The sequence below is a fragment of the Salmo salar genome, chromosome 27 (assembly GCF_965601325.2).
Source record: "Salmo salar chromosome 27, fSalSal1, whole genome shotgun sequence".
NCBI lineage: Eukaryota > Metazoa > Chordata > Actinopteri > Salmoniformes > Salmonidae > Salmo > Salmo salar.
The window spans coordinates 31,068,221-31,091,032 of NC_138317.1; the positions used below are offsets into that span (position 1 = coordinate 31,068,221).

At 42.5% G+C, this 22,812-nt stretch overlaps 1 protein-coding gene across 1 annotated transcript in view; it reads right to left on the minus strand.

Annotated features, from left to right (window-relative positions):
• The window catches only part of LOC106588863 (juxtaposed with another zinc finger protein 1), a 33,023-nt gene extending 10,595 nt beyond the window's left edge, over nucleotides 1–22,428 (minus strand). The window contains exon 1 of the mRNA XM_014178355.3: nucleotides 22,127–22,428. Within this exon, the coding sequence (XP_014033830.1) occupies nucleotides 22,127–22,241 (115 nt within the window). The 5' untranslated portion in view covers nucleotides 22,242–22,428. The remainder of the gene's footprint in view (nucleotides 1–22,126) is intronic.
• Between the last annotated feature and the right edge of the window lie 384 nt (nucleotides 22,429–22,812).

Here is a 22,812-nt window from a genome sequence, read left to right on the forward strand (position 1 = left end):
ACTGTACATAGTACCATGGTACAGAGAGGGTTATGTAACCAAGAACACTGTACATAGCACCATGGTACAGAGAGGGTTATGTAACCAAGAACACTGCACATAGTACCATAGTACAGAGAGGGTTATGTAACCAAGAACACTGCACATAGTACCATAGTACAGAGAGGGTTATGTAACCAAGAACACTGCACATAGTACCATAGTACAGAGAGGGTTATGTAACCAAGAACACTGCACATAGTACCATAGTACAGAGAGGGTTATGTACAGGGGATGGAAGGAGTTGGAGATTATGATGGATATACTAGAAATATCACAGAAACACACACACACACCTCAGTAACACTGCAGCAGGGAGCTTCCACTGCCTCGGGCCACCAGCCCAAACTTAAAAAACTGAACCTGTGAGCATGAGTGTGTGTGAGTGTGTGCATGTGTGTGAGAGAGAGAGTGTGTGCAATGTGATGAATGTGTGCTAAGCCACAAGTCCACACTACCACCATGTGGTCAACGGGGTGAAAGCCCACTACACTGAGTGTAAATACAGTCAATAGCCGAATACATATGCAATGGATTGTTGTGAATGTGTACAGCCTAACTCATAAAACCTACCTTACGTACCTATGCAACACAAGAACACAATTAGCTAAGCAAAATGGTGATCCTGCGTACTTGCGTCAAGTTTATAATTGATATTTTTGCTCCCCAACTATGCAGTGCAGTGTACTTGACAGTTTACACGTATTTCACCTGATGTGCACTTATCATGAGTCAACCACACTGTGCTTAAGTGTACACACTATTAAATATGTTTAGCTTTTAGAATATATTGTTTCTGAGTATCAGTTCAGCCTTGGTGTGAGCCTCAATACATGTGTGAGAGTGGAGACGTGTGTGTATAATGGTTCACAGATGACCAGAGCTAGATTATCTCTGTGCCATTTTTAACAGTCTTCCTCTGTGTGCGTGTGTGTGTGTGTGTGTGTTTGGTCTTGGAAGTACTTTGGCTTCAGACATTCACACCTCATAATTAAGAAAGAATGAAGACTTCCCACAGTGCAGGAGCACACCAAGGAGACCAGCAAACACCCATACAACCTGACAAACACACACAAAAAGCAGCAGTCTCTCTCGCTCCCTCTCTCTTTCTGAATCGCTCACACACACACGTCTGAGGTGGTCCACTGAGGTGGTCTTAAGCAGGTTTTTACTGCCGTGCTTTAATCATTCTACCTGCTGCTGAGATCCAGAAACCAGAACACTTAACTTAGCATACATACATTCTATGAGAGAGAGAGAGAGAGAGAGAGAGAGAGAGAGAGAGAGAGAGAGAGAGAGAGAGAGAGCGCATAGGTGGGTGAAGAGAGCGAGAGTAAAGCATAAAAACACACGGAGACTGACGATATGTACTTATCACAGCAGGAGGCCATTCCTTATATTGCTAGAACAAAAGACGTACAGTACCAGTCAAAAGTTTGGACACACCTACAGGGTTTTTCTTCATTTTGACTATTTTCTATATTGCAGAATAATAGTGAAGACATCAAAACTATGAAATAACACATATGGAATCATGTAGTAAGCAAGAAAATGTTTAACAAATTAAAATATTAACAAATCAAAATGTGCTGAGATTCTTCAAAGCAGCCTCTAAGGATGCACGATATATCGGTGAAAATATCGGAATCGGCTGATATTACCTAAAAATGCCAACATCGGCATCAGCCCGATGTTATTTAACTAGGCAAACTGACTTGCCTAGTTAAATAAAGGAGACACACACACACAAAAATATATATATTTTGTTGGCATTTACGTATTTCCCCATTACCAGTAAAACCTTTTTCTTTCACTTACTTGCTGTGCTGTTTCGTTGATAATGTCTTCAGTCGTTTCATTCTCAACCAGGATTTCTATGGAACGCCGTTTGGGTCTTTGCGTGTCAAAAAAGATACACGTCAAATAACACTATTTGACGTGTCAAATAAGCTTGTTGACCATTCAGGATCTGAATGTGACTGCACGTCACATAATAATTTAACGCATTCATTACAAAACAAACGTAGTTATTACACAATCAATCGTATTTCATGTCACAACGATACGTATGCTATGATGCTGGTAAAGTTGTCTCGCGCACCTACAGTGCTGGTCATTTAAAAAAAGCTAGCTATCTCATGGATGCAAACAATGTTCTTCCCCAAAAACATAGCAAAAACAACAAATCTGTTTCAGTAGCTATAGTTAGCTAGCTAACTATATATCTAGATGTCATCATCTAAAATAACCCTAACTTATAAGACAGTTCTTATTCGATTAATGGTGGTCGGACCCATCTATGTGAAGCTAGCCACAATAAGGATTAGCCACAATAGTGGAATTTGCGGTTAGCCTTCAAAATAAAGGTATGGCATAATTCTACTATTTGTATTCATTTGCATCACTGTCAATTACATACTTTTATTTTGAAGGCAAACCGCAAATTCCACTATTGTGCCTAATCCTTACCGTGGCTAGCTTCACAACCCGGTCCGGTCGAGCCTCACTAGCCAGATGGCTGCTTTTAACGTTAGCTTTGGGCAACAGGGTTAAGTAGCTGGCTAGCTATTTATTTTCATGAACTGAAGTTCAATTTCAATAGGCGAACAAGTGGCAACCTAGCTAATACTTACTCACAAAGATTCCTAAATCATTGCTAAGAATTATGAAAATGACTGCAGTTTCTACTGGTCATTGTTTTCAGGCTGGTTGTATTGGTGTTAGCTAGGTACCCCAGAAGTTGTGGTCGAACAAATTATGCTTTATTACCAACGCGGTATTGTAAACACATCGTTCGTGGCCGGTGTTTGCAGACTTTTTTGTACAGCTTTGACAGTGCTACTGTATCTTTTTTGACATGCAAAGACCCAAACGGCGTTCCATAGTATGTATGTCATGAAGCTAATAGCAGTGACGCTATTACTGTGTTACTCCGGTAGGGCAACATCTGAAAAATAGCGCACTTGGTAGTGCGTACCGGTGCCAACATCACCCACGACTGAGAACGGTTGATTGTCAAGGGCAATGAATTCCATTGTCTTGGCTTTAATTGATTTCGCCATTGAGTTGTCTCGCTGAAATTGTCTTACTCTTTCAACTGACTGTTCGACTTGTTGCCTGCTCGATCTACACAGCAGACATTGTGGGCTAGGATAGGGATGCTGTGTTGCAAGTGAACCGCAAAATTTCACGTGGAGTCATTAAAAAGACACATTCTTGCGTTCTAACTACCCGCTATTCAAAGTGCTCTGAAAAAATTAAGGGAATCGATCACAAACATTGGCACATTCTAAAATCCAATGATAGTCTCGGTAATGTGTTTTCGGACCTTCCATTGGTTGTATTCTCGCGGGGCAGAAATCTCAGAGACCAACTGATACACTCTGATTTACCACCCCAAGATATTCCTGAACGTCTATTTGCGCCCCTACTGAATGGAAAATACAAGTGTAATGGCTGTGCTCAAAGCAATGGCACTATAAATGTAGATCCTTCAAACACCCCCAAACAGGGAAACAGAACCCAATCAAAGGTGTTATTACGTGCTCCACATTTATTGTTAAAACGAGAGGCTGCCTGGATCTTTCATCGGTCTCAATGTAGACTTTGATCTGAAGCCATTCTTGTGATTATTGTGACTTTTGCCATTGTAATTGTTTGTAAACTTGTGTAGTCTAAAATTAATCTATGATCATATGCTATTCATGTTTTTTGTATGCTGTACTTTGTATGCCATTTTAATATTTGAGAATGAACCAATATTAGGCCACACTTGGCCATGATTACAGACACCTGTGTGTCATTTGACACTATATAAACGAGTCATCCCGCAGTGTTTTCATTATACCCTGATGAAGACAGCTTGCATGTCGAAACGTTGAATATAACATTTTTGCATCTGAGCTCCTAGAGTGTGCAGCTCTCCTTTATTTTCAAGTTTTCTACTCCACTAGCCAGCACCTCGCCTAAATAGGTGTGCGTTTCTTTTTCTTCTAGGTCATTACGTCATGTACCTACGTTATATATGCATGGCGTTAAACTAGACATCGGGCCGATACCGATGTCGGTATTTTTAGCTAATATCAGCCGATTCCGATATGTTCACCGATATATCGTGCATCCCTAATTGAGACCAAGGTCTCTTTTACAAGGGAGCCCTGGATTTCACAATTACACAATCACGGCAGCGTAGGAGCATAGGAAATACACCAACAAAATACAAATACTGTGCTAACCCTACACAACACAATCATGCAAAACAACTACATTCCTCAGTAGAGGTCCTCAATCTACATTCTGAATTGCCTGTAAGGTATTCTAAAGATAGTTCTTCGCACCTCACTTATGGAACAAAAAGCCGTTTTTTCCTAAATGTTTTAGTGGCAGACGGAATTTCAAAAATTCACCATCCTTGTGACCGGGTATGGTATCTCGTACTTCTAAATGTTAGTAACAACAATGTTAGGTAATGCGGGAGTTTTAAAGGTCTTTATTAACCTCTCTAGGGTAGGGGGCAGTATTTTCACATCCGGATAAAAAACGTACCCGATTTAATCTGGTTATTACTACTGCCCAGAAACTAGAATATGCATATAATTGTTTGATTTGGATAGAAAACACCCTAAAGTTTCTAAAACTGTTTGAATGGTGTCTGTGAGTATAACAGAATTCATATGGCAGGCCAAAACCTGAGAAGATTCTATACAGGAAGTGCCCTCTCTGACCATTTCGTGGCCTTCTATACTCTCTTTATTGAAAACAGAGGATCTCTGCTGTAACGTGACACTTTCTAAGGCTCCCATAGGCTCTCAGAAGGCGCCAGAACGTTGAATGATGACTTTGCAGCCCATGGCTGAAAAACAGTAGCGCATTTGGATAGTGGTTGATCTGAAAACAATGAGACGGGGGCGCGCGTGCACGAGACGACTTCATTTTCAACTTTGAGTCTTTGAACGAAAACAGGGTTTCTCGGTCGGAATATTATCGCTATTTTACGAGAAAAATCACATAAAATTGATTTTAAACAGCGTTTGACATGCTTCGAAGTACGGTAATGGAATATTTTGAATTTTTTTGTCACGATACGCGTCCGCGCGTCACCGTTCGGATAGTGTCTTGAACGCAAGAACAAAACAGAGGATATTTGAACATAACTATGGATTATTTTGAACCAAAACAACATTTGTGGATGAAGTAGAAGTCCTGGGAGTGCATTCTGACGAAGAACAGCAAAGGTAATCCAATTTTTCTTATAGTAAATCTGAGTTTGGTGAGTGCCAAACTTGGTGGGTGTCAAAATAGCTAGCCCGTGATGGTGAGCTATGTACTCAGAATATTGCAAAATGTGCTTTTGCCGAAAAGCTATTTTAAAATCGGACACCGCGATTGCATAAAGGAGTTCTGTATCTATAATTCTTAAAATAATTGTTATGTTTTTTGTGAATGTTTATCGTGAGTAATTTAGTAAATTCACCGGAAGTTTTCGGTATGTTTGCTAGTTCTGAACGTCACATGCTAATGTAAAAAGCTGGTTTTTCATTTGAGGTTTGGTCAAACAGAATCGGTCATATGGACACCAAAACACATTAAAACATTATTTTACTGTAATAGAGAAGATAAAAAGGGTATCGTTAGAAAAGTTGTCTCAACTACTCACATTGCGCGCAGAGCAGACAACTAAATCGAGAGTATCAATGAACATTGATTCTGTAAAATGAATGCTCAGTTTGTCGCGGCATTGGGGTACCAAGTACCGGTAGAAGCATTATAGCCAAAGACCGTTTTATAATGTGCAATAAGCATAAAACAGAATTATATACGGAATTGGCAACTCGTTATCAGAAGCGGGTCTGGGTCAATTGAAGTCTCCATAACTTCAGAGAGGATCCTAAAAATTCCACACCAATACCCATACAGCAGTGGAGTAGTGTACCCTGCTCAGCCTGGCATTTATCACACATAGGGGATGTACCAGGAAATATCCTATGCAGTTTGGTTGTGGAATAGTGTAATCTGTGTAATACCTTGAATTGTATGAGACGATGTCTGGAGTTAATGGAGCAGGTGTGTATATACTCCAAGCTGTCCTCCCAGTCTGCCACAGAAATGTCAGTCCCTAGTTCTTCCTCCCATTTTGCCTTAATGGCATCTGTAGAAGGTATGCTAACAGATTGAAAAACGTCATATAGACGAGATATCAGTTGTCTGAGGTGGGGCATATTTTTATGCATCCGTCAAACATGGAAGGTTTAGCATTCCCAAATGTCGGAAGGTATTTTCTAACAGTCTCTAATCTGTGGGTATCTGAAAAAGTTACTTCTAGGAAGATTATAAATTTCCCTCAGCAACTCAAAGGAGGCAAAGGTCCCTTCTATATATAGATCCCCTATGGTATTTATCCCTAGCTCTCCCCATCACTCAAAGGTGTTATCAAGGTTAGAGGGGGCAAAGGAGGAAATCCTCGAAACAGGGAGCATGAATGATATTGGTCAAAGATCAAAGTGGACTTTAATTTGCTTCCAGATTTGGACTGTGCTATGTATTAGGATTGTTACTATAAAGTGACATCTCCAGATTGACAGGCGACAAAATCCCACGCCAATAGAGAATCCTCACGCTCCATACTAAGCCAGCTGGATGACGGAAGTGCGTCATCCAGCAAAAACGTAACAGCGCGAAGGTTAGAGGCCCAGTAGTAAAATATAACATGTGGGAGAGACAATCCTCCTTCCATCTTGTATTTACAGAGGTGTTTTTTACCTATCCTGTGTGTTTTATAATCCCAGATGAAAGGATTGATAATTGAGTCCAGTTGTTTATGAAAGGATTTAGGTGTGATTACTGGGATGTTCTGGTATAGGTAGAGCAGTTGTGGGAGGAAGACCATTTTAACCTCTCTAGGGAAGGTGGGACGAAATCGTCCCACCTACGTAACAGCCAGTGGAATCCTGTGGCGCGTTATTCAAATACCTTAGAAATGCTATTACTTCAATTTCTCAAACATATGACTATTTTACAGCTATTTAAAGACAAGACTCTCGTTAATCTAACCACACTGTCCGATTTCAAAAAGGCTTTACAACGAAAGCAAAACATTAGATTATGTCAGCAGAGTACCCAGACAGAAATAATCAAACACCCATTTTTCAAGCTAGCATATAATGTCACATAAACCCAAACCACAGCTAAATGCAGCACTAACCTTTGATGATCTTCATCAGATGACACCCCTAGGACATTATGTTATACAATACATGCATGTTTTGTTCAATGAAGATCATATTTATATCAAAAACCAGCTTTTTACATTAGCATGTGACGTTCAGAACTAGCATACCCCCCGCAAACTTCCGGTGAATTTACTAAATTACTCACGATAAACATTCACAAAAAACATAACAATTATTTTAAGAATTATAGATACAGAACTCCTCTATGCACGCGCTATGTCCGATTTTAAAATAGAATATTGCAAAATGTGCTTTCACCGAAAAGCTAAGTAGATAGCCCGGCATCACAGGGCTAGCAATTTAGACACCCACCAAGTTTAGCCCTCACCAAAGTCAGATTTACTATAAGAAAAATGTTATTACCTTTGCTGTTCTTCGTCAGAATGCACTCCCAGGACTTCTACTTCAATAACAAATGTTGGTTTGGTTCAAAATAATCCATAGTTATGTTCAAATATCCTCTGTTTTGTTCGTGCGTTCAAGACACTATCCGAAGTGTAAAGAAGGGTGACGCGCCCGACGCGTTTCATGACAAAAAAATTCTAAATATTCCATTACCGTACTTCGAAGCATGTCAACCGCTGTTTAAAATCAATTTTTATGCCATTTTTCTCGTAAAAAAGCAATAATATTCCGACCGGGAATCTGTGTTTTAGTACAAAGAGAGAGAAAATAAAAACATGGGGTCGCCTCGTGCATGCGCCTCAGTCTCATTGTCCTCTGATAGACCACTTACCAAAGGCGCTAATGTTTTTCAGCCAGGGGCTGCCTCGACATCATTCAGCTTTTTCCCGGGTTCTGGGAGCCTATGGGAGCCGTAGGAAGTGTCACGTTACAGCAAAGATCCTACGTTTTCAATAAAAAGAGTCAAGAAGCCCAAGGAATAGTTAGAGAGGGCACTTCCTGTACAGAATCTTCTCAGGTTTTTGCCTGCCATATGAGTTCTGTTATACTCACAGACACCATTCAAACAGTTTTAGAAACTTTAGGGTGTTTTCTATCCAAAGCCAATAATTATATGCATATTCTAGTTTCTGGGCAGTAGTAATAACCAGATTAAATCGGGTACGTTTTTTTATCCGGCCGTGTAAATACTGCCCCCTACCCCTAACAGGTTAATGGCATTAATCCATCTGAGCAGAGAAATTGGGAGAGTTCTCCAAAATTGTATGTTTGCCTTGAGTTTTTGCATCAGAGAGGGGAAATTCTCTTTAAATAGTGAAGAGTATTGTTTGGTAACTAGAATTCCTAGGTAGGTAAATTTTTTGGAAGATAACTTAACTGGAAGATGTTCTAACCAAGAGGTGTTTTGCAACCATATGGGCATTAATTCGCCCTTGTTCCAATTGATTCTGTATCCCGAGAAGGTACCAAACAAGTTAATTACATCAAGAATAGCTGGAATACTAGCTTGGGGTTCTGTTACATAGAGGATAATGTCATCTGCGTATAGGGAAATCTTATTTAGAGTATCTTTAGTATTATAGCCGTGTATTGCTGCATGAGATCTGATCGCCTGAGCGAGAAGTTCAATAATTAGAGCAAACAGCATACGCGACAGCGCACAACCCTGCCTTGTCCCTGTATAAAGGTTAAATCGGGGCGACAATGATTGGTTAGTGAGTATTCTTGCACAGGGGTTCCTATATAAAAGCTGGATCCAATTTATGAACCCATCTTCAATATTACATTTCTGTAGGACCTTGAATAGATAGGACCACTCAACTTGGTCAAAGGCTTTTTCGACGTCAAGAGATATAACAGCAAGGTCCACGTTAGGTAACCTCTGAGAATACATAATGTTGAAGAGGTGCCTGAGATTGAAGAATGAGTTTCTGTTAGGGATAAAGCCGGTCTGGTTCGAATGGACCAATTTGCCAATTAAAGTGCTAAGCCTGTTCAAATCTTTTGGTCTGTATTAGGGAGAGATATATGACCCTACCTCTTCCGGATTTGTACCCTTCTTATGTATAACTGTAGGGAACGCCTCATCCAAAGTAGGTGGGAGAGCTCCATCCTCATTGGCCTGAACCAACATTTTGTGCAGGTAGAGAGAGAGCAATCTCAGGGAGAAGGTGAGTGGACTGTGGTCAGAGATTATAATATCATGATACCTCATATTACAGGCATAGGGGAGTAATTTCGCATCAACCAAAAAGTAGTCAATTCAGGTATAAACATTGTGAACATGAGAGTAAAAGGAGTATTTGCATTGTGTGCCCTCCCCCAACCCCTCTTTTAACGCTGCTGCTACTCTCTGTTTATCATATACGCATAGTCACTTTAACAATACATTCATGTACATACTACCTCAATTGGGCCAACCAACCAGTGCTCCCGCACATTGGCTAACCGGGCTATCTGCATTGTGTCCCACCCACCACCTGCCAACCCCTCTTTTACGCTACTGCTACTCTCTGTTCATCATATATGCATAGTCACTTTAACTATATCTACATGTACATACTACCTCAATCAGCCTGACTAACCGGTGTCTGTATGTAGCCTCGCTACTTTTATAGCCTGTCTTTTTACTGATGTTTTCTTTCTTTACTTACCTATTGTTCACCTAATACCTTTTTTGCACTATTGGTTAGAGCCTGTAAGTAAGCATTTCACTGTAAGGTCTACACCTGTTGTACTCGGCGCACGTGACAAATAAACTTTGATTTGCTTTGAGTATTCCCTACCCGTAGGGTTAGAGATCCTCCATATATCAAATAAGTTCTATTTTTTTATGTAGGTATTCAAGAATTCACTTGAATAGGAGGTAGGGGTACGCCGGGTAGAGGATCTATCCAAATATTGGTCTAGCACACAGTTAAGATCCCCTCCAATGACCAGGTTAGTATGGGAGATATCTGGAATCAGGGCAAGGACTCATTTGAAAAAAGAGGGGTAATCAATGTTTCGCCCATAGATATTTAGTAGAGTTACAGAAGATCTCTCCTATTACGATCACATAACGACCCTCTTTATCCGCAATAGTGGTTTTATGTAGAAAGGGAATTCCTATCCATACCAGAATCGCTGTGTCTCTCGTTTTGGCGGAGAAGTTAGAGTGATACACTGGCCCCACCCACCTACATTTAAGTCTGCTAATGAGAATTGTTTTTCAGATGGGTTTCTTGCAAAAATATAATATCAGACGAGAGTGCTTTCAAGTGGGCTACGACCTTGCCTCTCTTAATTGGTTCGTTTAAACCCTTGACATTCCAGGAAGTAAATGTAAGCCCCGCCCTCCTCTTGTTTGTAGTTCCTATGGTGGCCTGCATACCATGGAACTCAATAAAAAGGTAAGAAAGCGCACCAAACCATCACGATCAGCATATGTAGCACCTACACCCGAGCAGTATCCAACCGACGCCTCTGCCCCAGCAAGCACCTTTACTCTCCTTCGTGCTGCTTTTGATACCATCGATCACCACATTCTTTTGGAGAGATTGGAAACCCAAATTGGACTACACGGACAAGTTCTGGCCTGGTTTAGATCTTATCTGTCGGAGATAATAGTTTGTCTCTGTAGATGGTTTGTCCTCTGACAAATCAACTGTACATTTCGGCGTCCCTCAAGGCTCCGTTTTAGGACCACTATTGTTTTCACTATATATTTTACCTCTTGGTGATGTCATTCGGAAACATAATGTTAACTTTCACTGCTATGCGGACGACACACAGCTGTACATTTCAATGAAACATGGTGAACCCCTAAAATTGCCCTCCCTGGAAGCCTGTGTTTCAGACATAAGGAAGTGGATGGGGGCAAATGTTATACTTTTAAACTCGGACAAAACAGAGATGCTAGTTCTAAGTCACAAGAAACAAAGAGATCTACTGTTGAATCTGACAATTAATCTTGATGTTTGTACAGTCGTCTCAAATAAAACTGTGAAGGACCTTTGCGTTACTCTGGACCCTGATCGCTTTTTTGATGAACATATGAAGACTGTTTCAAGGACAGCTTTTTTCCATCTACTTAACATTGCAAAAATCAGAAACTTTCTGTCCAAAAATGATGCAGAAAATTTTATCCATGCTTTTGTCACTTCTAGGTTAGACTACTGCAATGCTCTACTTTCCGGCTACCCGGATAAAGGACTGAATAAACTTTAGTTAGTGCTAAACACGGCTGCTAGAATCTTGACTACAACCAAAAAATTTGATCATATTACTCCAGTGCAAGCCTCTCTACACTGGCTTCCTGTTAAGGCTAGGGCTGATTTCAAGGTTTTATTGCTAACCTACAAAGCATTACATGGGCTTGCGCCTACCTATCTTTCCGATTTGGTCCTGCCGTACATACCTACACGTACACGACATTCACAAGACACAGGCCTCCTTACTGTCCTTAGAATTTCTAAGCAAACAGCTGGAGGCAGGGCTTTCTCCTATAGAGCTCCATTTTTATGGAATGGTCTGCCTATCCATGTGAGAGACGCAGACTCGGTCTCTACTTTTAAGTCTTTATTGAAGACTCATCTCTTCAGTAGGTCCTATGATTCAGTGTAGTCTGGCCCAGGAGTGTGAAAGTGAAAGGAAAGGCACTGGAGCAACGAACCACCCTTGCTGTCTCTACCTGGCCGGTTTCCCTCACTCCACTGGGACTCTCTGCCTCTAACCCTACTACAGGGGCTGAGTCACTGGCTTACTGGTGCTCTTCCATGCCGTCCCTAGGAGGGGTGCGTCACTTGAGTGGGTTGAGTCACTGACGTGGTCTTCCTGTCCGGATTGGCGCCCCCCCCTCGGGTTCGTGCCATGGGGGATATCATCGTGGGCTATACTCGGCCCTTTCTCAGGATAGTAAGTTGGTGGTTGAAGACATCCCTCTAGTGGTGTGGGGGCTGTGCTTTGGCAAAGGGGTGGGGTTATATCCTGCCTATTTGGCCCTGTCCGAGGGTATCGTCGGACGAGGCCACAGTGTCTCCCGACCCCTCCCGTCTCAGCCCCCAGTATTTATGCTGCAATAGTTTGTGTCGTGGGGCTAGGGTCAGTCTGTTATATCTGGAGTATTTCTCCTGTCTTATCCAGTGTCCTGTGTGAATTTAAGCCGGACTATGTACAGCTGCAGCGATCGGTTAGCTGCTCGGATAGCTGATGTTTAACCTGTTAGGGCTAGGGGGCAGTATTGACACGGCTGGATAAAAAACATACCCGATTTAATCTGGTTACCACTCCTACCCAGTAACTAGAATATGCATATACTTATTACATATGGATAGAAAACACCCTAAATTTTCTAAAACTGTTTGAATGGTGTCTGAGTATAACAGAACTCAAATGGCAGGTCAAAACCTGAGAGATTCCTTTACAGGAAGTGGCCTGTCTGAACATTTCTTGAACTTCTTTTCCATCTCTATCATTTACTAAGGATCTCTGCTCTAACGTGACACTTCCCACGTCATCCATAGGCGCTCAGAGCCCGGGAAAAAACAGAATGTCGTCATTCCAGCCCCAGGCTGAAACACATTATCGCCTTTCTCAAGTGGCCGATCAAGTGACACTGGGCTTATGCGCGTGACCCGACCGCCCCCGCCTTTGGGATTTTTTCCTCTGTTTGCCGAAAAGGAGATTCCCTGTCGGAATATTATCGCTTTTCTACGAGAAAAATGGCGTAAAAATTGATTTTAAACAGCGGTTGACATGCTTCGAAGTAAGGTAATGGAATATTTAGAATTTTATTGTCACGAATTGCGCCATGCGCGCGACACTTCTTTACTATTTCGGATAGTGTCTGGAACGCACGAACAAAACGCCGCTATTCGGATATAACGATGGATTATTTTGGACCAAACCAACATTTGTTATTGAAGTAGCAGTCCTGGGTGTGCATTCTGACGAAGACAACAAAAGGTAATCAAACTTTTATAATAGTAAATATGATTATGGTGAGTGCTAAACTTGCCGGGTGTCTAAATAGCGAGCCCGTGATGCCTGGGCTATGTACTTAGAATATTGCAAAATGTGCTTTCACCAAAAAGCTATTTTAAAATCGGACATATCGAGTGCATAGAGGAGGTCTGTATCTATAATTCTTAAAATAATTGTTATGCTTTTTGTGAACGTTTATCGTGAGTAATTTAGTAAAATGTTAGCGAATTCCCCGGAAGTTTGCGGGGGGTATGCTAGTTCTGAACGTCACATGCTAATGTAAAAAGCTGGTTTTTGATATAAATATGAACTTGATTGAACAAAACATGCATGTATTGTATAACATAATGTCCTAGGGTTGTCATCTGATGAAGATCATCAAAGGTGAGTGCTGCATTTAGCTGTCTTCTGGGTTTTGGTGACATTATATGCTGGCTTGAAAAATGGGTGTCTGATTATTTCTGGCTTGGTACTCTGCTGACATAATCTAATGTTTTGCTTTCGTTGTAAAGCCTTTTTGAAATCGGACAGTGTGGTTAGATTAACGAGAGTCTTGTCTTTAAATAGCTGTAAAATAGTCATATGTTTGAGAAATTGAAGTAATAGGATTTTTAAGGTTTTGAAAATCGCGCCACAGGCTGCCAGTGGCTGTTACGTAGGTGGGACGCAAGCGTCCCACCTAGCCCATAGAGGTTAAATTTAGTGAGGGAAATATAAGTTGAGGTAATATGAACATGTAGGTAGACTTATTAAAGTGACTATGCATAGATATTTACAGAGTAACAGCAGCGTAAAAGGGGGGGTGGCAACGCAAATAGTCTGAGTAGCCATTTGACTAGACATTCAGGAGTCTTATGGCTTGGGGGTAGAAGCTGTTTAGAAGCCTCTTGGACCTAGACTTGGCGCCCCGGTACCGCTTGCCGTGCGGTAGTAGAGAGAACAGTCTGACTAGGGCAGCTGGAGTCAATTACAATTTTTAGGGCCTTCCTCTGACACCGCCTGGTATAGAGGTCCTGGATGGCAGGACTATGGTGGTCAGCTTAAAACATGTTGGTATTACAGACTCAGACAGGGAGAGATTGAAAATGTCAGTGAAGACACTTGCTGGTTGGTCAGCACATGCTCGCAGTACACGTCCTGGTAATCCATCTGGCCCTGCAGCCTTGTGAATGTTGACCTGTTTAAAGGTCTTACTCACATGAGCTGCGAAGAGCGTGATCGCACAGTCGTCCGGAACAGCTGGTGCTCTCATGCATGTTTCAGTGTTATTTACCTCGAAGCGAGCATAGAAGTAGTTTAGCTCATCTGGTAGGCTCGTGTCACTGGGCAGCTCTCGGCTGTGCTTCCCTTGGTAGTCTAATGGTTTGCAAGCCCTGCCATATCCGACGAGCGTCGGAGCCGGTATAGCACGATTCGATCTTAGTCCTGTATTGACACTTTGCCTGTTTGATGGTTCATCGGAGGGCATAGCGGGATTTCTTATAAGCTTCCGGGTTACAGTCCCGCTCCTTGAAAGTGGCAGCTCTAGCCTTTAGCTCAGTGCGGATGTTGCCTGTAATCCATGGCTTCTGGTTGGGGTATGTACGTACGGTCACTGTGGGGATGACGTCATCGATGCACTTATTGATGAAGCCAATGACTGATGTGGTGTACTCCTCAATACCATTGGAAGAATCCCAGAACATATTCCAGTCTGTGCTAGCAAAACAGTCCTGTAGCTTAGCATCTGCGTCATCTGGCCACTTTTCTATTGATCGAGTCACTGGTGCTTCCTGCTTAATTTTTTGCTTGTAAGCAGGAATCAAGAGGATAGAATTAAGGTCAGCTTTGCCAAATGGAGGGCGAGGGAGAGCTTTGTATGCATCTCTGTGTGTGGAGTAAAGGTAGTCTTGAGTTTTAATCCCACTCTGGTTGCACATTTAATATGCTGATAGAAATTTGGTAAAACAGATTTAAGTTTCCCTGCATTAAAGTCTCCGGCCACTAGGAGCACCGCCTCTGGATGAGCATTTTCCTGTTTGCTTATGGCGGAATATAGCTCATTGAGTGCGGTCTTAGTGCCAGAATCGATCTGTGGTGGTATGTAGACACCTACGAAAAATACAGATGAAAACTCTAGGTAGATAGTGTGGGCTACAGCTTATCATGAGATACTCTTCCTCAGGCAAGCAAAACCTCAAGACTTCCTTAGATATCGTGCAGCTGCTGTTTACATATATGCAGTCTGCCACCCCTTGTCTTACCAGACGCCGCTGTTCTATCCTGCCGATACAGCGTATAACCAGCCAGCTGTATGGTGATAATGTCGTCGTTCAGCCATGACTCCGTGAAGCATAAGACATTACAGTTTTAATGTCCCGTTGGTAGTTTAATATTCCTTGTAGGTCGTCAATTTTATTTTCCAATTATTGCACGTTAGCTAGAAGAACGGAAGGCAGGGGGGGTTTATTCGATCGCCTGCGAATTCTCAGAAGACAGCCCGACCTCCGTCCTTTTTTTCTCTGTCTCTTCACGCCAACGACGGAGATTTGGGCCTGTTCCCGGGAAAGCAGTATGTCCTTCACGTCGGGCTCATCGGACTTCTGCCAGTTCGTGGTGAGTAATTGCTGTTCTGATGTCCAGCAGTTATTTTTGCTCATGAGAGACGTTAGCTGCAACAATATGTACAAAATAAGTAAAAAAATAAGTTAAAACGCAAAAAACGAACATAAAAACACAATCGGTTAGGAACTCGTAAAACGTCAGCCATCTTCTCCGGCGTCGTCCATTTAGCAACATTGATTGGACTAAATTGTTTTTGTTTTCAGTGTATTAAACTAACCATATAAAGCCTTGTTGATTTGATGATGTTTAAATGTTTAAGTTGAAATGGTGCTGACATAGCAGAGGCAGTGTGTCTGTTGTCTTTGTGCGGACTTCCGGTAACTCCGTGGTTCTAAATCACTAGTTTAGTAAACTGTCAAAAAAGAAACAAGAACTTGCTTGACCATGCTGCAGGTGATAACTGTTTGTATGCAATATTTGCTTTGTGTGTTTTCACCAGACAGAGTTTGCTCTCCGGTTTTGGGATTAAAGAAATATATGTGTAGTTAAATTTATTCCGCCGCTGTGTGACTTGTCTTTTTGTTGTCACCGCCTTATTGTATATCGTGGTCACGTATGAACTAACGGGTTATAGAGCAAACATAATTATCACAACATAGGTTGTAATATGGCTTTTTTAGTGTCTCGTCTTCCTCAGTGATTTTACCCACGCACCACTACTGCTTTATAGACAGACTTGAAAGCCAGATCAGTGACTATTGCAACAACAAAAACAGGTTAAAATATTTTGATAAAATCATATTAGTGGGTCTTATGGTTGTGGAAGGCTTGTATTTAGCCTAGGTATAACGTCACAAACCCTGAATTCTTTAGATTATTGCTACCCGTTTGAAATTCGGTGTATTTGACCTTAAAATTGTACAACACTTAGAGAAAACATTTCAAACATTTAGATATATAGCGTGAATCGCCCATAAGTAAAAAAATGTAAAATAAAGATATTGAGACATGATTTTTAGGCCATATCGCCCAGCCCTAATGTCAAGCTCCCCAAAGCTAACCACATACTCTAGCATGTTGGGGATGGGGGAGGGGGGAATTAAGTAAACCAGGTGCAGAGAGGGGGAGAGCAATAAATGTTCCCCAACTTTATGGCTTCCGTTCACCTAGCAGGACAGGAAGCAAGTACACTCCTGATACCGCCACTGTGTTTGCGCACGCACACAGAAGTGGTCCCGTGTGGCTCAGTTGGTAGAGCATGGTGCTTGCGTCGCCAGGGTTGTGGGTTTGATTCCCAAGGGGGACAAGTATGAAAAATGTATGCATTCACTACTTTAAGTCGCTCTGGATAAGAGCGCATGCTAAATGACAAAAAAACTAAATCAAAACGGAGCTTGTGTCACACTGGTCCAGTTCTCTCCATAAGACAGTGTGTGGCATGGGAGTGTACCTGTGTATAAGAGTGTAAATTGAGGGCATAAGAGAGTCATAAATATAGTCCAAATTAGTGTTCCTGACATTAAATCAGCTACCCATCAAACAGCACTCTACTAACTTCAACACGACATCGCCTTTCTGACCAACAGTCTACTACTGCCTCCTACCGGTCAAAGATAAGGCCCCACCTGTGTGTGTGTTTTTTTGTTTAACTATACTTGTGGATACCAGAAGCCCTCACAAGGATAGTAAAAAAAGGAAAATTCGGACAAGTGGGGACATTTTGCCGGTCCCCACGAGGAAAAATGCTATTTTAGGTTTAGGCCTCGGGTTAGAATTAAGGTTAGGGGTTACGGTTAGGTTTAGGTAAAGTTTTAGGGTTAGGAGTTTGGGGTTAAGGTTAGGCTTAGGTTAAGGGTTAAGGTTAAATTTAGGGAAAATAGTATTTTGTATGGGAATCAATTATTTGGTCCCCACAAGGATAGCAATACAAAACTGTGTGTGTGTGTGTGTGTGTGTGTGTGTGTGTGTGTGTGTGTGTGTGTGTGTGTGTGTGTGTGTGTGTATGTGTGTCACAGCAGGCCAAGAATGCGGGTCTTGTTTTCCAGACTGCTAATTAAGCCAGAGTGTGTTTTAATGTGTTTCTGAAGCAGCAGGCACCGGATGGAGAGAGAGGGAAGAGAGAAAAAGGAGGAGAGTGGGGAAAGAGAGGGAGGGTACACCCCTCTGTAATTACACTTCCCAGTGCATGTTGGGGCTTTCAGGCCCTGCGACTTCTGAGGGTGTGCGGTGGTGTATTTTCCATTCTGGGACACACTAATTGCCTCGTTACGCCCAGACAGGTCATTTGGAGCACACACACACACACACACACACACACACACACACACACACACACACACACACACACACACACACACACACACACACACACACACACACACACACACACACACACACACACACACACACACACACCTTCCATGTCACACCTCAGCATTGAGTTCAGAGGGTTAGAGAGGAAATAGCCACCAACACAACAGGCATCAACAACAAACACAAACATGGACCCTGTTCAAATATTTATACAGTGTACCCTACCTTCCACCCTTCCTTCCCACCTCCCTCCCTTCAGGTCACTGATCTGACATGACTGGGTTAGTAAGATATGTTGTAGTGGAATCATTGCTTTCACATCCTACACACATAACGTAATCACAAGAAAAAACACATATGCCTACTTCAAAAACGGAGTTAAGACAAACTAATAACACAGGAAAGGATGCCATTTTCCACTATAGAGATACACTCCAAAGTTGGAAGAGCAACAGTACAGTAGTCAGTAAGCAATAGTAAGAGCTTAACAGAACAGTGAAAAGTAACAGTGCTACACTGGCCCCTTCTGGTCACAGACAGATATACAGTGCCTGTTCTATGATTACATTACATTAGCAGACTCACATACACAACAACCTTAGATCTAGGTTACATTTGACAGCTAACATGATACATGAGTAACAGAGACAAGTTGTACTAGCAACGTTCACCAAATTAGGAAGCACTGTGTGTGGCATCTCTGCCTCTCTCTCTGTTTCCCTCTCCTTCACGCTCTTCTACTCCTCTTTCCTCCCCTCTCTCTATCTCTAGGTAGCACAGGAAAGGGGTGGTTTCAGGTGAGAGGCAGGTATGTACTTGTTCAGGTAAAGACAACACAACACTGGCAGTCTGGCACACAGCTAGCCAAGGCTGACATCACTACATTGCTCTTCTCTGACCACACATCTAACTTAAAGACATGATCATACATGTAACCTACATACAGGACAACCCTGTACCTCAGAAACACAAACACTGCAGGAATGTCCAACAGAGCTGTTGCCAGATAATTAAATGTTCATTTCTCTACCATAAGCCGCCTCCAATGTCGTTTAAGTGAATTTGGCAGTACGTCCAACTGGCCTCACAACCGCAGACCACGTGTAACCATGCCATCCCAGGACCTTCACATCCGGCTCGTCTGAGACCAGCCACCCAGACAGCTAATGAAACTGAAGAGTATTTCTGTCTGTAATAAAAGCCCTTTTGCAGGGGGAAAACTCATTCCGATTGGCTGGGCCTGGCTCCCCAGTGGGTGGGCCTATGGCTGCGCCCCTGCCCAGTCATGTGAAATCCATAGATTTTGGCCTAATGAATTAATTTAAATTGACTGATTTCCTTATATAAACTGTAACTCTGTAAAATCATTGAAATTGTTGCATGCTGCATTTATATTTTTGTTCAGAATATTTCTTGTCTGTGGTGGGAAGGCTCTTTGATATCAAGACTTCTTTAGAGGAGGTCCTGTTAATATTGATGACAGTTCCCTTTCAAAATTCTGCAACAAAACCTAGCATGATGCCACCGAATAAACACTATCAATGGTACTGGAGTTCCAGCCGATGATGAACAGCATACTATTACATTCTCTGACACTAGAGGGCAGTGCTGTATCACTAAATATGGACTTCACACTTTCTGCAGCTGAACATGTCTGAGTCCTGGTGGACAACCAGGCATATCAGTAATGAAATGAGTGTATTCTCTGTGCAGGTGAACACTCATCTTCTGTATTGTAATTATTGATTTGGTAACAATTGAATGGTGAATATACTGCACTGGTAGAGCACAAGAGGAACCAAAGACAAACAGCAAAACACACTCCTTGCTGGGTGGACAGATCTAATGAGAGTATTGATCTGATTATGTGTTATTAATGGTGTCAGTCATTGTAGCGATGCAGCTGTAGGGTCGACTCATTGACCCAACTGATCAGACTGGTGACCCCTGTTCTGCTCAGCTGCCTCAGGAGCCAGATGGTGAGTGTGTGTGGGGAGGGGGTTGTTTTCTATCCTTGTGGGTACTAGGAATCCCCATAAGGAGAGTAAAACAAGGAAAATTCTTCCTTGTGGGGACATTTTCCAGGTCCCCACAAGGACAAAGGATATTTTAAGCTCAGGGGTTAGGTTTAAGGTTAGAATTAGGTTTAGGTAAAATTAGATTTTTAATAGAAATACATTTTAGGTTCCCACACGTATAGTAATACCAAACGTGTATGTGTTTTGATCTACTATCCTCGTGGGTACCGGAAGTCCCCAAATGTCCCCACAAGGAGAGTAAAACAAGCCTAAAGGATTAGGGGTTAGGTTTAGGGTTACAATAAGGTTTAGAATTAGGTTTAGAGGTTACGAGTATGGGGTTCAGTTAAGGGTTAGTGAATATAGGATTTTGCATGGAAATCTATTTTAGGTACCCACAAGAATAGTCAAGCGTGTGTGTGTCTGTATACAGTATGTGGATGCGTGCTTACTGCTCTAAGCCTAGCCTACCAGAGATAAAAATATTGCTAGGCTCTGAGCTAACCTATTCTCTGAGATAGATAGCTGACCCTTTCTCTCATCAGCTGATGTGAGTGGGTATATGATGTATGGTGATGATAGGTCTTCTGCCACACCTCCACCAAAACCCCCACTGCACCCCTGTCCTGTAATTAAACAACATCACGGTCACAGCTGGCTGGGGCGGAGCCTTCTTTGTATGAGAGGCAGCAGGTGTGCTGCCCCTCGGCCAATAGCATGCCCCCATCCCCCTCTGTGACAGCCTGTCTCCATGGAGACCGGCTCAGTGGAGCATCCCTTGCCCACCCCCTCCATGTGTCCATGCTGGTATGAAACCCATGGACATAAGCGATGGGCATACCATTGGCATTAATGTTGCAAAATACATAGCCCTAAATGTTATTACCTCACATGATGAAAGGACTCATTTTTTTTAATCTAATGGGCAAGATTAGATAATATGTCTGATTTAGGGGCCTCAGTGCTTTTGAGACAACCAGACCAAAGGACACATTTGTTGACTTCCTCTTCTGGGAACCCTGTTGTGTTTTGGAGTAAATCGCCATGTTATTGTCTGACCTGGCTGGGCAAATGCCGATCTTTCATGCATAGATAGCATTGATCATCCGATTAGGCCTATTTTTACGAGATAACCTAATGTTTGGCTCATTGCCGCAGCTGTTTTGTGATGAGTGACTCAGACAAATGGTTTTTGGTAGCATATTAAACCTCTAAGGCCTCGTAGTTATGATAACTATGCGCAATAGCTTATGGTGAAAATATTGCGTTGTACGATACTGATACATGGGCATATGTTTTATAACCATTTATATTTTTATATAAAATGAGTGCAGTCTAAATGTGATTGATGATTGCTGCAAATCTGAACTGTAGCATATCGCCTAAAGCCAAGCAAATGATATGAGCGCCTATTTTGTGGTAATCTGCAACAAGTTGAAACATTGTATTGTTACATTTTTTGCAAATCAAGCACCTGAGAGACTGCAGACTGGAAACAATCTAGAAAAAGGGGAAACAACTTTGCTGGCACAAAATTCAAAACATTTCAGCTGACAACAACCAAATAATATGATAAACTCTGACTTACAAACAAAACATAGGCTACCTGGTAGGTACAAGTCTACTACTAAACTAGCGGCATTTATTATTCTAGTTGGAACTGAGTCGAGTCAAATCAATTAGAATTTACAATTAAGTATTATCTTAATGCATTTTCAGGGTGAGAACAGCTGAGTACTTGTGGTGACAATGGCGAGAGATAAATCCCAATCAGCGATAGGTGCTCCGCTGCATTGTAACACGGGCCTAAACGTAAACACAGCGACCAACGCAAAACCTCTGTCTGGCTAGACTATGCTAGCCTAGCCACCTATGACAACGTTATTAGTTTAATAAAAAAATGCTAAACTTACGCCCTTGCTGCATAATAATAATGCAAAACTAAACCCATCCACTAAATCCGAGGGGAAGTTTGTTTTCTAAATTTGTATTCTGCATTTGCAGCGAAAGGGTAGCAAGCAGGCAGGCATAGCGGAATGCAATTGAACCGTGTTCTTCTAGCCTAGCATTGGGCTAGCTAGCTAACTATGCTACCTCTCTCCCTCCCCAACTCACCGATGTGATTGTCCTCAATATGGACGATGAGCTCGGCCAGAGACTCGAACTGGAGCCCACAACCCCCGAACCTGCAGGAGTTGGAGAAGAAAGACGCGGCGGCGATGCCTGTCATGGTTGCTGACTAGTGCATTCACTGGGAGTTCGGCAGCCGAGGCGGGCTTTGGATCCAGGGAAGGAGCAGGGCAGAGCGGGGAGCAGCGTAGCAGACACCGGGCGGCCAGGCAGGACAGTCACAGCAGCGGCGGACGCAGCTGGGGGTTGTCAGTCGTTACCACAGCCACAAAGTCATAAAGCCCGCCTACAATGTGTTTTCTTCAAAAGGTCGATGTCCGCGCCCCCGCGGAAACCGAATTAGCATAATAAAAATCCCCATAAAAACTGTCAATTTAGGGCCTCCAGAGTGGTGCAGCAATCTAAGGCACTGCATCACTACAGACCCAGGCTGTCATAGCCAGCTGTGACCCAGGAGACAGCACACAATTGGCCTAGCATTATCCAGGTTAGAGGAGAGTTTGGCTGGCAGGGATTTCCTTGTCCCATTGCACTCTAGCAACTCCTTGTGGCAAGCCAGGCACCTGCAAGCTGCCTCAGTCACCAGCTGGACTGTGTTTCCCCTGACACATTGGTGCAGCTAGCTTCCAGGTTAAGTGAGCAGTGCAGCTTGGCAAGGTCATGTTTCAGAG